This window comes from Podarcis melisellensis, assembly GCF_964234715.1.
Source record: "Podarcis melisellensis genome assembly, chromosome: 3".
In the NCBI taxonomy this organism is placed as follows: Eukaryota; Metazoa; Chordata; class Lepidosauria; order Squamata; family Lacertidae; genus Podarcis; species Podarcis melisellensis.
Window position 1 is genome coordinate 38,046,658 of NC_138530.1, and position 16,761 is coordinate 38,063,418.

At 42.6% G+C, this 16,761-nt stretch overlaps 1 protein-coding gene across 1 annotated transcript in view; it reads right to left on the bottom strand.

The window, feature by feature from the left end:
• CMTR1 (cap methyltransferase 1) overlaps positions 1-14,031 on the bottom strand; it is a 33,999-nt gene extending 19,968 nt beyond the window's left edge. The window contains exons 1-11 of the mRNA XM_081903882.1: positions 13,814-14,031; positions 11,177-11,311; positions 10,056-10,210; positions 7,272-7,430; positions 6,581-6,673; positions 3,140-3,211; positions 2,662-2,756; positions 2,510-2,582; positions 2,083-2,281; positions 1,489-1,607; positions 531-627 (exon numbers count right to left, since the gene is read on the bottom strand). Of these exons, the coding sequence (XP_081760008.1) occupies positions 531-627; positions 1,489-1,607; positions 2,083-2,281; positions 2,510-2,582; positions 2,662-2,756; positions 3,140-3,211; positions 6,581-6,673; positions 7,272-7,430; positions 10,056-10,210; positions 11,177-11,306 (1,192 nt within the window). The 5' untranslated portion in view covers positions 11,307-11,311; positions 13,814-14,031. The remainder of the gene's footprint in view (positions 1-530; positions 628-1,488; positions 1,608-2,082; positions 2,282-2,509; positions 2,583-2,661; positions 2,757-3,139; positions 3,212-6,580; positions 6,674-7,271; positions 7,431-10,055; positions 10,211-11,176; positions 11,312-13,813) is intronic.
• Between the last annotated feature and the right edge of the window lie 2,730 nt (positions 14,032-16,761).

Consider the following 16,761-nt stretch of genomic DNA (forward strand, 5'->3'; position numbering starts at 1 on the left):
TGACAGCAGCCATTCTTGTCCATAGATGATATGGAGGACCATGCTGTGGAAATCTCACAGGATATTCTCTTGGGTACTTAATAAACACATTTTCAAAAGTCATTCAACCCTTTCACCTCCATTTGCCACTTCTCCCCTAATTCCCCGAAAAGGGAAGAGATTGGACAGAAGGGATTCCCGCAAAGTCCTCTGGCTGCTGCCTTCAGAATGTTTCCACGGTAAGCTGGTAATTCCCAGAGCCAACACAAAGTTCTCCATTGCCTCGCTATGAGAATTTCATATTCTGCAAATACGAGGAGATAGCCAAGAGCTTCCAAATCCAAATCTTATTTTAAAAACAGTGATGCATAATTATAGAAGAGGAACAGAAGGACCAACACCTACAAAAACAAAGAGTCTGGTCTCTTACAAAATACCGCGCAAAGTGGGGGTGGAGATAAGAGAGTCTAGAATAGTTAACACTAAAGCCACAAGGGACAGAAGGGGAAATACAGAGACGGGGGGGGCGGGGGGAGCGTGTGGAGAAGCACCTGTTCGTACGACAGAGAGTGCTGTGAGGAACTGGCAAAGAGTCAGCTGCTTGCTTAGAATCTCTTGGATGTTTTCCTGACCCTCAACAGAGAAACCCTGAAACACACAGCAAACAGCAAACCTTAATGCAAATCACATTTTATGTAACTGAAACCCAGTATCACATTTCACGAAACGGAAAACTTAAATTCAATTCACCCTTCCCTCTTTGGAGAGTGTGACAAGTCACTGCCTGCCCACTGAGCTGCATGCTGCCTTCTCCCTCCCTGGGCTTAACGTGCGCTTTTGCCTTTCCATAATCTGTCAGGGAAGAGGAAGCTTGCTTCTCACTTTCAGTAAAGAGGTAACTGAGATAATAGTCAGTAAGGATGGAGTAGGGAGTGAGCAGAGAATTGGTGGAAGTGGTCCTCCTTAGTCCCACACTCAGGAGGGTGGGGGATCATCTTCATGGCACTGTGCCTCATTGAAGAGTCTGTTCCTCCTCTGCATCATCCTTCTCTTCACACCTATCAGTTCTAGGAAGTGCTCTTCACACAAGGAGCCACTGTCCTTGTCTGTCACACAGTGTACACACACATACACACAGAGTGTGTGTTATTCAACTAGAAGGAACAAGGATGCACTCGCAGAGGGTAGCAGCAGCTTTCGTGCTGTACACTGAGTGCTCAGATATGCTGGTGAGGGACATCAGCAACAAATCTATGTTGTGATGTTCTATGAACCACCACACCATGTATTTGTTGATTTTAGTTGTACTGAAATGAAACCATTAATCCAATCCCAAAACAAAACTGAACCATTATCTATATCCAGAGGTAATCCTGTGTATGTGTGTGTGTGTATAAGCTCTCTGAATCATCACATCACATTTATAACAAGCTAAATGTCACATCACAATACACAAAGCTAGGTCCCTCTCTTAGCTCAGTGAAAAAAGGGGAAAGAGAAGGAACATACCCCATCAGCCATCAAGAAATGTACCCCCTTGCGATCTGTATTGTCCAGCACAAAATTCTGGAAGGCAGTGATGTTCTCGGGACGGGTGATGTCTCCATCTCCCTCAATTCCTTCTTCACCTGTGAGCAAGGAAAGCAAAGAATTTGCTATCGTCCGCTGTGCATTATTGTTATTACATACCACAGAATCATTTCCAAAGATTTCTCATTATTTCATTTTAAAAACTTATGACTACACTTCTGCATAAAGTGATCTGAGAAGTTTTGTAAAAGAAACGCCACTTCTCTCGCCTCTCGTGATGTTGGTATTCCTTGCTATCCTTGGTAGTTTCCACACTTGATTACATCCTTTGTTTAAAAAAATGGGACACAGTGGCAACAATCTGTGTATGCTGCCTGTCTGTCTCTAAGATCAAATGGCAATCAACTTTCAAAACATGTACAACTTCTGTAGGTACTGACAGAGCTGTCGCCAAAATGTTTTAGATTTAAAAATGCACGTGCATTCAAAACTCTTTAAGTCTTTCAATTGACACTGAAGATGAACTATGAGGGGGTGGGGAGAAGGTTGCCATAAATAAATGCTTATACATACCATAGTAAGGCTCGAAGAGCTCACTAGAAGCAGCAAAGAAATCCTCCAATTTGAAATCATTTGGTCCTTTTAAGGTCATGCCAAACCCTTTTGCATGCCACTTCTTCCTCCAGAGGACATACTCTGAGAAGCCCCCAGGGCCAGCACATACATCAGCAAAGTACAGGAGCTCTGCATCACGATCTCTGATCAGAGGTTTCTGCCAAAATGGATAAGGGATGAGACTCAAAGCGCCTCAACAGAAGCAACTGACTAACCAAAGAAACAACTGCATTGCCGTACTGCATCCCTGACTGCCAGGGCACTTAAAAAACAACCCCCCCAAAAAAAACCCCAACTATTTTGGTAAAACTCTGAAGGATTTTTCCACCCAATTCCCCCATTCACAGAAGATACTGAAGATTTACAGATATAGAGAAACCTTTACCCCTCGAGAATCCTTTGGGTTTGTAAACATGTGGTCAAAGACGTAGTCTAGGTTTGCCATCTTCATTGCTGCTCTGTAAATGCAAGAGGGAGACTTGTTAAGAGTCTGCCCTTGCTAACTCAAGGGCCGCAAATCTGAGATCCTCCATTGACCTGTTTAGGAAGAAGACTCCACGGATCATCTCATAGGGGTTGGACCTTGTACGAGCTCGGCGCATTTCCTCCCCATCCAGCTCATCAAACACGCTCTGGAAAAAGAAGGAACAAGTCTAATTTGACAAGGAGGTCAAATTATAGTTAAGTAACATCAAATTACAGGAACCTAGCTATAGGGGAATAGCAATGAGCTCAAAATTCTCTAGCTGGAGGTATTAAGATGCAATAACTTAGGCAGCACCACTACAACCTTTTGAAGCCAGTAAGAAACAAAGGCCTGCTCAAGTAAGATTTAAAACACAGTCTGATAATTAAATTCTGGTCTCGAAATTAATGCCTTATATTGCATGGATGAAGTGTCAAGGTCTCTTGACCCCCAATGTCTCAAAACAACCAACTCGCAGAGCCTCCAGATCTTAGATATACTCCCGTTCTCTTCCATGGAGAGGCTCTGTCCCCAACAGACAAAACTCACCTTGCACTGAAGCATATTCTGTAGGAGTTCTTCTCCACAGAAATGTGTTTCATCATCAATCACCAGTTTTTTCTAGAGAATAAAATATGGAGGAAATGAATAAACAAAGAGAACATCTTCCTCTTTATTAAGACAATGTGGCAAGACACCTTTCATGAAAACATGCAGATCTAACAAAAAATAATAGTTTGGAGCAGCTGCTCTCAGGTGGGAACTCTGACCTACTCCTTGTGTGCCAGATAAATGGACACATCACTTTTTCAGTATGAGAAATAGGACTGAGGGACTGAAACTGTAGACACCTGCCTTTATCAACAGCTTCCCACATGTAATTCTTTTTCAAACTTTGAAAAGAAATAGTTTAAAGAATCATGGGCTAAATGGAATACTTATCTGATTTGGGGCCATACTTGCTGATCAAGCAAGTAATGCACATGGAAATGGCTTCAGACAGGAGCCTAATTTCTTATAGAGCTTTGCTTTTTTAAAAAATAAATCACCTATGCTAATAAAAACTTGGATCACAACACTGAGAGGTGACATTTAGCAAATACCGCTATGTGTGAACCCACTCCAGACTTTTTGGGTTGACATCAGATAGCCAAACTTGAAAACTAGGTGCCATCATCACATACAGTGGTGCCCCGCAAGACAACGCCTCGCAAGACGAAAAACCCGCTAGACGAAAGGGTTTTTCCGTTTTGGAGGCGCTTCGCAAAACGAATTTCCCTATGGGCTTGCTTTGCAAGAAGAAAGCCCATAGGGAAATCTCCGGGGACCTCTTTTAAATGCTGGCGGTGGGGAGCAAAGCCTTCCCCCCCCCCCGGCCTTCAGAAGAGGTCCAGGAAGGCCGGCGGGGGCCGAAAGGCTTTCCTCCCCACCGCCAGCATTTTAAAAGCAGTCCAGGATAGCAGGGAAGCGCTTCCCGCTATCCCGGATGGCTTTTGAAGCCAGGCGGGGGGGGGGAGCAAAGACTTTTGCCCCCCGTCCGCCTTCGGAAGAGGTCCTGGACCTCTTCTGAAGGCGGGCGGGGGGCAAAAGTCTTTGCTCCCCCCCGCCTGCCTTCAAAAGCCGTACAGAGGCTTTTAAATCTCCCCGGGAAGGCAGGCAGGGGGGACAAAGACTTTTGCCCGCCGCCCGCCTTCGGAAGAGGTCCAGGACCTCTTCCGAAGGCTGACGGGGGGCAAAAGTCTTTGTCCCCCCTGCCTGCCTTCCCGGGGGCTTTTAAATCGCCCCGGGACAGCGGAGAATGTCCCGGGGTTTTTTAAAATGCTGGCAGGCGGCAGCGAAACCTTCGCTGCCGCCCGCCAGCATTTTAAAAAACCTCGGGACAGCGGAGAAGTCCTCTGCTGTCCCGGGGTTTTTTTTAAATGCTGGGGGTGGGAAGAAAAGCCCTTGTCCGCCCCCCCCCCAGCCTTCAGAAGAGGTTGGGGGACAGACTGTCCCCGGACCTGGTCTGAAGGCGATTTCCATAGGAACGCATTGATTGATTTTCAATGCATTCCTATGGGAAACCGTGCTTCGCAAGACGAAAAACTCGCAAGACGAAAGAACTTGCGGAACGAATTAATTTCGTCTTGCAAGGCACCACTGTACTGGCTACGCAATCTCCACTTCATAGGTTCATGTAGCCTGCAAGAACCACTCTCTATTTAAAACAAAAAGCAAGTACATGCTGCCAAAGCTGCTGCTGAAAGGGATGCAAAAAAAGGGATGCTGGGAAGGGGGCTTCTGAAGAATATTTTGGTGGTCAGAAAAATCTCTTGGGAGCATGGAAAACATTCACCCAGTTTTAATTTTTAAAAAACTGTGCAAGAAGGCAAATTAATGAAACTCTGCATACAGGAAACAGGTTTGGTGTGCCGTGCTCAAGGCTACCAATGAATTTATTTGATATTTAAGATCAAAGCCTTGTTGCTTGGGTCCAAGCCCAATGCACTCTTAACAAGGGCTCATAGCACTTTTTATAAGAGTCAGAAGCAAGGCTGATCAATAATCAGTCTGTTTCACTGCAACAGGAAACAGTATACAAGTACATATTGGGAGTATGCATCTATTTCTACTTCAGTTTTCAATCTAAGAACAGTTAGATATCTACTCACCAGGCAGACTAATAAACATGGCATTTTGCAGCCTGAAGAAAAGTAGGGAAGCTAGCTTTGTATAAACACCCTTAAGAATCACTGTGGTACATCAAACACTTGCCACTATATATCATTAATAAAAACGGCTGGTATCCAAGAAAAAGAAAAATCCTGTCACTGCTGTTATTTACACTTCTGGCTAGGCTGCAGCCTTTCAAACTATATCACTGGTGAGCAGCAATATTCTGTGCCAGGCAGACAGAGTACTCTGTACAAAATGAGAGCATCACTACAGAAAATGCGGCTTCCTGCTGTTGTGATTAAGCAGCTTGTCAAGGTACTCAAGCTCTCACAAATGCAGCAATTACAAGGATGAAGCTTATTCACACTGCAATCTGATACTGAAGAACAGAGTGAGTAGCCCTCGAATACCCAAGTATGTTAATTTGCTCCCTTCACATGGAAGTATGGATTCAGGTTGAGAACACAAAGCTCAGCAAGATAATGAGTGGAAACACACCAACCTAGGACCCAGGCCCACATCACCCAGCAAAACATTTTTAGTACAGAAAATGGAAGAGCTGGACTGTTCACAGGTCCTTCTCAACAGATGGTTGTTGTTAGTCAAGTAATAAATTATTATTATTAGAGATAAACAACAATATGACATTCTGTAGACATCTGAAGGCAGCCCTGTATCAGGAAGATTTAAATGTCCAATGTATTGTGTGTTCTTTATATTCTGTTGAAAGCCTCCCAGAGCGGCTGGGGCAACCCAGTCAGATGAGCGGGGTATAAGTAATAAATTCTTATAAAAACTATTATAGTTCGGAAGTGAATGTTAGCCAAAACATGGGGTGAACATGGGCAGTCACTTTCTCTTAAGTCTAACATTACCTGACAGGGTCAACATAAGACTAAAATAGAAGAGGAACCATATACCCTCAACTCTTTGGAGGAGGACAAAACAAAAATGCGATAAATAAATTGTAAATAGGAATTCATTTATATAGGAGTTCATTGTAGACCAAGCACTAAAATAAAATGTTTGGAGCTCATCTGTAATTTTAATAAAAAAATATTGAGAAAGTCAGAATCATCTAATTATATTTTTATTGGCATTTATTAAATGTATTTTTTTACTTCAGTTGGCTTCCCTAATATTAATTATATTTTAAAATGTTTACTCAATATTTTGGTCATTCTGACCCGGTCTTAATGTGTTTGTGTCAGGGAAAGGGCATCACTCAAACTGCATTACACTTTTGCATGCAGAATGGCACCTCTGGACTTGGTACCCAGCCTCTCTGAATTCTTAATTGGCTTAGCCCTTAACTCTCTTGCCCATGCTTCATACCTTGCCTATAGTCATCCAATCCTTCATTTCCTCAGCATCTGGAATTTCAGTGGTACATTCTGGGAACCAGTCCACTTGCTCATAAGCGCTAGCCTGTGAACATAAGAAAAAATAAGTAAAAAAGAAGACTGTGTATGCTGCAGCAAAATTTAACTCCCTTAATATTTGGAAGTAAACCAGAAGCTCAACACAATCTTTTAAGTCTGAAATTCAAATAATGTCTTTAAGAGAACCATAGTGTTTTCATAACACATGGGCAGGCAATATGTTCATGTGACAATTAAGAATAAGGAAGTTGAAATAGATTACCAGACAGAGGACAGGATTCACTTAACAAATCCTGTCAGAGTCCTGAATAAGGAATTCCACTTGCACATCAGGGCTTTCTCCCCTATCTTCAACCCACTCCGGGCTCTGGGAGGTGGGGTGGGGTTGATGCAGGGGGAAGAGAGGGGGGATTAATTCCATCTGGAAAGCTAAAATTATTGCGCTGATGGAACGATCAGAAGAGCAAAGGGCTGAATTCCTCCCAGAGGCTAGCACCATTTGCAAGATAAAAGCCTTCAAACCAAGGGTTATTTTGCCACAAACTTCACCTGAGCCAGTGGCCAAAAGACCTCTCCACAATGCCCAACAGATAAGTGGAAAGCACAAAAAACATGTGGAAGGAACAAAATGTGCACATAATTACCTCTGGCTCATCCTGCCAGTTGATGTTGACTTCTCCGTCAAATCCTTTCAGAGTCAGCCCCAGACCTCGTCTTCCTTTCTGTTTGGAGGCCTCAACGATCTCTTGTCTCCCCTGGCCATATTTTCCAAGACCTTCACCTTCTCGGAAACCCATTTTGGCCTGTAAGCCAATGCAGAATAAGCTCCTTAGTAACGTCTAACAACAAATTTATGCACTACCTTCTGTGCTTAGGCTGAGGACTAGCAGAATAAATAAATAAATCAGGCCATCTTAAGACTCCTGTGATTAAAAAGTATTGAGTGCACTTAATGAATCTCATAGAAGACTTCTGGACACTCCTTCAAGTGTGTTCAACTTAATTAGGATGAAGCTAGATCAACAGAATGAAACATGTAAACACAACAACAAAAATGAACTGCCTTGCTACAAATGAGTAACCTGTGAAGAACTCAATAGCTATTTGCCATTTGTCAGGTTTATCAACCTCTAAGTACTCTGGGCTCTTTGGACAGAAAAGTCTGTAATGAGACTACAGTTGTGATCATGGTCTCTCTCTTTCTGTCTCACACATGTCAGAAGCCCAAAGCAGTTCATGTGAACCTCACAACAGTAAACAGATGGGATTCAGTTAGCCATAACCCTTCAGCCAACAGTAGGATTTTCAAACTTGTGCTCCAGGGAACTCTGGGGTTCCTTGAAAGCTTATCAGGTACAACTTAAAGCAGAGGTTGCCAAATGGTGGTCTGTCCACTTCCTTCAGGTGGTCTGCAGCATGTCTGTAAAGAGCAGGTAGACGGCCAGGTTCTAAGGTGAGTGGGATGGACTGGAAGTGATTGGGAGGGGGCATTTGAAAGGAGTGGAGAAGACTAGAGGTTTAAAAGTTTAATCTTGATTTCATTAAAGAGAATGTAGCATCATTACAATTGCTAAAACAGGCAGAAAAATCACTAAGTGGTCCACCAAGACCCTCCGTAATTTTCCTGTGGTCCATTGTGGGGGAAGTTTGAGAACCACTGTCTCAACAAACAGATCAGGTAGGTAGCTGTGTTGGTCTGATGCAGTAAAAATAAATAAATAAAACAAACTTTGTTGGTCTCTAAGGTGCTACTGGACAATTTTTTAATTTATTTCAACGAACAGATCAGTAATGGCAAACAGGTTTCCCTGTAAAACAGCTCACATAAACATCTAGAAGATGGAAGTAGCAGGAGAACTGGGGTACATTCTATGCTACACTCTCAATTAACACAGAGTGACCCTAGGATCCTCTGCTATGCACAGGGATTCTATAGCAGAAATGTGAAGATTCAACCTGCCATGAAGAGGTTCCTTGAAGACAGACATTTGAAAACCATAGAAATAGAGCAAATAGAATTATAGATCTTGTCGGTTATATTTTTTGATTGAAAATATTTTTAAAATTCCTTTACACTATTAAATACCTGCTGTGCTCTTACAGATATAATTTAAAGTCAGGAAGGAAAAACAGTACCGACCTGTGTTTGAAAGACTGCAAACCCCAGTTCCTCAACTGTCAATTAAAGAAAGCCAAGGTCTGAAGGGGAGGTCTAGCTTTGTGGCTCAACTCTCTGGAATGTTACTGTTGGAGAGACAGGATTTTGGTACTGTAGCACTGCCACCCTCTGGAATTCCCTCCCTAGAGAGACCGACCTATATTCTTCCTTGCAACTTTTTAGGAAGCATGTAAAAATATTTCAGATCAGGACACCATTTTGACTTTTGATATTTTATTTTGTATTGGTTCTTATTGTTACGATTCACCTATAGTTTGTTACCTTGGGCAGAATATTTTGTAATTAAGTAGATCAACTATTTCTTTGGCAGCGTTTATTCTTTTAGAAACATATATGAGCCAGGGATGTTCAACCAGAGTTGTGACATTCCTTGGGGAAATCAGAAGCTGCTTAAACAACTTTACTCCTAGAAACACAAAGAGGAATATAGCACTCACTCAATTTCTTGTAATATAACTATCAAGAACTGATTCCTCAGCTAATCTACACAAATAATCACACACAAACAATATAAGCTTGGAGGGGCTCATTAATCTCCTAACAACTGCACATATTTCTTTAGGAGAGCTCACCTCACACTGAGAACTGTAGCTCTAGCACAGCTTACAGCAAACCCTCTACCATGAAAGTAATTACTGAATTCTGTGATGGATTTAATTAACTGCTCACTGACAGATAAGAATCAAGCAGGCCTCTATGAGCCAAGGGCAATACTGATGAGGGCCGAGTTATTTTCATAAGGCCTGAGCACTTCGCTCAGAAAAGGTGCATCACAGACAACCGGAGCTCTGAATTTCCTCCCCAATATAATGCTTGCATAATTCCCTGGCAGGGTTCCTGTACTTTTAATACCTGTGTGACATACTGAAATTCAACAAGTGGAGATTTCCATATCATTGGATCACAAGGGTAAGAAAAGCTTCACCTGCTTCTGGCTGCTATGAAGCAGTTCAAGATTATCAGGAAAAAGATGTCCGTTCTAGACTAAGGGACAGGTTGTCCCAAGTTCAATTTCTGCAACCTGTCCAATACAGCTGAAGTTGTTGTTGTTAAAATACTGAAGATTGGAACATTTTATTATAAAGGCAAGATCCATTTTTTGTATTATGTGGAAGGTCAGATCTAAAACCTGCATGATACTTCATTGAAGTTATGCACACTTGCCTAGGATGAACTATTCCATATTTCAAAAAAGTTATTTCCCTCAATTCAGTTTCCACAGTATGTTTGCAAGGGTGTTCTGACCTACCATGAGCTTCTGAGACACGCTGTTATACATGGAGTATCGGGAGGATGTGCCCTGTACAAGGGAGTCTGCGCTGAACTTATTGCTGAAAGAGCCGAGGACAGGCCGCCTCTCACTGATCTCGCCATCAGATTCGCTGCTGCTTGTGGTGGAAGACTCTGAAAACCAAGCAAAGGGAAGAAACGCTCAGTCTATGCCACAGTATAATCAAGTTATTCATGGAGAAGAACATAGATCTATCTAGCTCAGTGCTGTCTACTCTGGCTGGCAGCAGCTCCCCACGGTTTCAGACTTATCTGGAGATACTGGGGTATGAATCTGGCACTGTTTGCATGTCAAGCATTTGCTCTACCACTAAACTATGGCGCTTGAGCCTTACAGTTCAATTCACTGCTGGAAATCTCTTTAAACTGCCACCAAGTGCTGTAGGAAGCAGACATCCCTCAAACACAATCCTTAGTGTTGCACTGTCTTCATGTGACAAGGAAGGAGATTCCAATTAAACAGCAAGAAAAACTTTCTAGCAGTAAGAGAAGAAGAAGAGGAGTTTGGATTTGATATCCCACTTTATCACTACCCGAAGGAGTCTCAAAGCGGCTAACGTTCTCCTTTCCCTTCCTCCCCCACAACAAACACTCTCTGAGGTGAGTGGGGCTGAGAGACTCCAGAGAAGTGTGACTAGCCCAAGGTCACCCAGCAGCTGCATGTGGAGGAGCGGAGACGCGAACCCGGTTCCCCAGATTACGAGACTACCGCTCTTAACCACTACACCACACTAGCTCTGTTCGAAAGCAGAATGGACTCCTTCAGGAGGTGGTGGACTCTCCTTCGTTGGGAGGTTTTTAAGTAGAAGTTGGATGGCCGTCAGTCATGGAGCTGAGTCAGAAAAGTTGTTTTATAGACTGCAATAACAAATGAAAATTCCACTGACTTGTTTGTACCCTATATAGCCCCCAGTGCCTCTGACCTCACATGGTACTCACAATGGTTTAACTATTCTTCTCTGGAAATTAGCAAGCAGGGTTCTAATGATACCAGTTAGTCCATGACTCCATTCTATGTCCAATGAAAGGTTGATTGCAGCACAACCAAGTTTAGATGTGGACAGGCCCATGTGATGTTACCTTGAGCTCCATGATTACCAAGTTGCGTTTCATCATCTGATGTGGAGCTGAGGGTCAGACCCAACTCTTCGATCCTTTTCTTCTGCCTCTTTAGGGGACTGCTATATTCAGGTTCTGCTCGTCGCTTCATTTTCTCTGCAAGGAGGAAACAAAATATTTAATTATTAAAATATTTCTATATTGCCTATTATAGGGGCATCGCAAGGTGGTGTACAACAATACCAAGAAACGCAATACAAATACAATCAAAATGATTACAATGCAATCCGGTGGACAGTAAAAATATTCTTAAAACCCCAGAATGGCTGGTGGTAATAGTCAGAAAAAGTCATAGTAAACAAGAAGGTTTTCACCATGTGCCAGAATAGTTTCAAACACATTCATAAGTGTGGCATAATTTTAAGGCAGTGGAGTATTCAGGTTTTCAGTCCTTATATAGAAACATTCTCTTAAGAAGAAAACTCTTTCCTCTGTGCACTTTCAAGACCGCTCATATAAAATAGGAGGGAAATCAGGAAAGCAAACAATTTGCTCTCCATTAATTTAAAAAGAATGAAAACACCTGAATAGGCATTTTCATAGCATGTTTTCATTCCACCACTTTCATCATACAGACACACATCCCAGTAGAACACAGTTCTAATTCAGGTTTCACTGATAAACACACAAGAGAAAAAACAGCACAATCCTATTGTTTATTCTCATCGAGCCTTACTTCCAGGTTACTGACATACAACTGCATTTTAAGATTGCAATCCTAACCACACTTGCTAGTGAGTAAGCCCTATTAAGAGAGTGGGAGATGCTGCCAAATAACCATGCACATGACTGTACAGCATGCTCCTTTGAACTCAGAGGGGCAAATTTATAAGTAAACATGAATAGGACAGAGCTATAACCATGCAATCCTATACATATCTACTCAGAAGGTTCTACTGAGTCAGCACCAGCTTACTTCTAGGTACAGTAAGAGGCTGCAGCCTAAGCTTGTTAAGTTATCACAGTACATAAACAAATAACAAAAGGTGCCCAAAGTATACCACCAGTTTAGCAGGTAGTCCTGAGTTAACAAATTTGTGAAGAACCAGTTTCTAATGCCAGAGCATTCAGAAACCTGGTTATAAATAATGTTGTTTATATGAGCTCTCATATATTGCAATAATGTACTGTAGTTGCTAATAAATACATCAAAAGCATTATTTTTTGTTATGGAAGATACACTGATACCACAGCATAATAGGGCTAAATAACACACCACTGAATTTACCACTCCTGGAATCATTAAAACTAGGAGAAGAAACATCAACTATGTGGTACAAATTTTCTTGAGGCAAGTGAGGAACAACAGGGACAGCACACTGTGGCTATGCTTATTAACGGTGGTGAACACAACATTGTTCATTTGTACAAATCATAAAACTGAGTAAATTGAATGTTAAACATAAGAGCTGAAAGCTTAAAGTTGTATAGGCACAGTAAAATTTCCAGGATGAAGCCATCCCCTTCCAGTCTCCCTGCAATCAGCACGAGAAACAGCAGCTAGTTAAAAGGAGTATCAACGGGAAGATTCTCATTTTAGTTCTTCTATGGGCAACATTTTACAGCACAAATCATATACATGCCTACTTAAACCCCATTCAGTTCACTGGGGCTTACTTCGAGGTACGTAGGTATATGATTCGAGCCCATCCATCACTGGGCAATGAGGGATTTTACTGAACAGTAGCACTGAGTCACATTAACTTGGAAATATAAATGAATTATATAAAAGAACACTGCACAATGCTAGAAGATCTCACAATACATTGGGGGACAGTCTCAAATTTTATTCTGAATATGTACACAGTCTTCAATACCCAACAGAAAGTAAAGCACAGTATTGTAACGGATAGTTTCTTCACAATTTCATCCAGTTGATTGGTTTTGTAACAAAACCCATTTCTATGACGAAGCCATTAAGTGCTCAACTAGGAATATATTTTAATTCAGATGCCAGGCAGTGTACTTATATTTACCAAACCTTACAGGGGTGGGAGAGATGGCCTTAATATAGGCACCACAACAAAGCAACACTAATTTGCAAAGAGGTCTAAGGGCGGGGGGGGGGGAGGGGGAGAGAATGAGAGGAATACACCAGATCAAAGGATGGATGTGGCTTAGGTAAGGGAAAGAAGTTGGGATTCCAGGTGGAAGCTAAAGTGAGCGTGTGTTTCTGTGCAGAATCCACAGTCTGTGGAAAGCTGCAACCTGACCCAGAAGTAAGTCCAAATGAGCTAAAGAGAACTTCTTTCCTGGGAAACATGCTTAGAATCTCAGCCTTAGTAAAAGGGGGAAACCGGGAGATGGAGATGAAAAGGGAGGCGAAACAGGAGAGACAGAAACCTATCAAGCGATGCCCTCAGGAGGGAAGGTCTCGGCTAGGCTAGGAGACATAACGGGGAGAGGCAGGAACTGGGGAAGGAGAGGGGCAGACAGGGGCGGCCAGCCTGGAGTATTCTCTGGAGCTGCGAACAAGCGGAGACAATCGGAAAAGCAGCATGACAGGGGCGGCGGGGGGCAGAGAAGCAGGGGCAAAACGGGGCCCCCCGAGGCTCGTTCGCTCTCCCCGACCCTCCCGGGAGCCTTTGCTACACTCACACGAGGGGAAGGGGGAGGCTCTGTCTTAGGCCGGAGCGGGAGATGAGGGCAGAGAAGACCGCGAAGGCCGAGCCTCAGCCCCCTCCAGACACGCGCCTGGGCTCGAGAGACAGAGAGAGGAAAGAAGGCCGGATCCCCCCAACTCCTCTCCGCCACAGTTCAGTTTCGTTTCCCGGCAGCTCCGCACTGGGACAGGGCCCCTCCTTCGCGCGCGGCGCAAACTAATGACGCAATGGGGAGGGGAGAAGTCCTAGAGAGGCGCTGGGTGCCCGAGCCGCAGCGTCCCCTCGCGGCGGGAGGCTGCAGAGTGTGTTGAGGGAGTGCGAAGCATCTGAGAGCCATCGCTGCACCTCGCGCAATGAATACTGTAGTACATACAGTACAAGGGAGTATTAAGCGAAAACGTAAGCTTCTTGTTCCCCACCTTGTACGATGGGGAGGGGGGTAAGTTCCCTTTAATATGACGTTTTAAAAGTGCTGTAAATAATAATGCAGCGCATTTGGAATAGTCTACGTGCTTCACACGTAGGTGAAGGATAGCTCAGAGTAGACCCATGTCCTAGTAACTAGTTGAATATTGTGGAAGATCAGCAGCCTTGCTAATTAGCATAAGGAGGAGAGAAGTCTACGGGGCTGCATTGCTCAGGGAGATACTCAGACCATAGAAATACAATTGGTAGAGAGGTCTCTGTCTGATGTTATTTCCCCTCCACTCCTGGGAGGGAAGGAGTAACTGATACAAGAGAATAAACATGACTTCAAACCATATTTCCCCCCCAAGACCCATTTATCCTTATTAGAACCCAATAAGGCAGACATATATGCACAAAGTATTTGTTTTTAATGTGATCCCATTGAGATCCCAAGATGAAATTTTGTAGGAAGCTCTTTAAAATATGAAATATTATTTTTTTTGAATTCTTTAATCATATTGATTTTTTTATATCACTGTTTTAAAATTTTCAAAACATTCAATTTTGTAACTTAAATTAAAAGTTTAAAGTAAGTCCATCGTGTGCCATATCATATTAAAGCCCATGAAGTTCTGAAGAGATTTGTATTTTTAGTTTTGAATTACTGGGATCTTGTCTTATACTACTTTTAGGAAACAGAAAATTGAAAGCAATATAAAATGGTAAGGTAAATGTCACTGGATCACTTGACATGGAATGCCCCTAAACCAAAAAAGGAGATGTGCAGAATGCATAAATATGTAACAGATGAAGTCTTTCCAATTTCTGTCCTCCATCTTTTCCCCTGAAAAGTCCAGGTAGGTGACAGAATGGTTAACACCTTCAAACAGTCAAAAACAAATATATACACTACAAGGAAGCTTCACATGGGCATATCAGTGCAAACCAGAGATAGCTAACCTGTGTAGTCCAACAACACCCACTATACCTTGCCCATGGGAAGGCCAGAGATTCCCCGTCCCTTGTGTATACCCATGACTTTAAAATACTTGATGCACCAGGAAAGCATTTAAGAATAGGCTTGTCCACAGCAAGAGACAAGTGATAAGGAGAGTGGTATTTTAAAAAATATGACCAGGAGCTTTTTCTACCAACAAATTACTACAGGCAGCAACCATTTTAGACATGCCCAATGTGCATGTTCACATCATCCCCAACCCAGAAGTGACCTGAAAACATCACCAAAAAAGGGGGAGGACGGGGCAGGGGCAGAATGGAGTGTTTGCAGGCATTTTCAATGGTGTTTCACTTAAAACGCATAATCCCCATGTCAACTGGGAGATGCCTTTGATTGAATGCATGGTCTTCTTAAGAGTTGCTTCATCCACTACAGTTTCCCTCAAAAATATCAATTCTATATACACTGCTGCATGTCTCCAGTAAGCACATTCATACACAGTGAACACCCTGTGAAACAGACACTTCGAAGTTGACACATGACTATGCAGATGCAATGTCACGGCAGGGAACAGCAGCTGGGATAGCAGAGCAGAACATCCAGAAAGGTAGCTTCCCTCTTCTGAAACGAGAGTGTTTCCAAAATTGCCAAATAACAGAAATCAAGGAGAACTAGGTGCACCATCATGTGTAACAAAGTTGATATAGCAATGAGGTTTGCCTCATTTAACCCATTCCAATAACCTTGTTCCAGCTGATTCCCAAATTGGTGCTCATGCGCCAAGGTGGTTTTTGAGGGAGGAAGTGCTTTCAGATCATGCATTTCTTGGTAAGAAAACACTGCCACTTTATTAGAATTGGGGAGGGGGACCACACATTCTTATTATATAATTTATAACAAAAGTTAACATAGCTTTATGGCCTATGTGCCCCTGCATCTTATTTCATCTGTTTGAAACTACACTACCAACATCTTCAGGGCAAAGTAGCATTAACAAAAAAAATATGGAATTTATGAACTTGCAATAATTTATTGACAATAGTAAACTACTGTGGTGGCTCAGAACTCCTTGCAACGGGGAATGTTAAGTGTCTTTATCCAGTTATAAAAGTGTGATCTTCATTAGCATTAAAGCTAGAATCAATAAAAATAAGGTAGCCAGACTCAATTGGCTAGACACACATAGCTGGGGAGTACCACACATTCAGAAACACGAAGAAAGGATATTGGCTTATGAAAGCAACTTGAGCAGAAATCACAGGTTTTTTGTTCTTTTATATAAATTGTAACTTTTAAACAAAGAAATAAATAACCACCCCAAGACATATCAAGGAAACCCAAAACAGAAGCAGCTGCCAATCCAATTTGCCTGCTAATTTGAAGCCAAAGCCCCTGAAATGGAACCTGAGTTGCTGCAAACTTATAGTGCTGTACCAGCAACATACTGTGAATACTGATAAATATGTAGTGCCACCTTCTGCTCATTCAGAAATGCAACTTCTTCACTCAGCCAAAGCCCTCCTACCACACTCTACACACACACATACACACAGAGAGAGAAATGCAAAAGCGCTGCT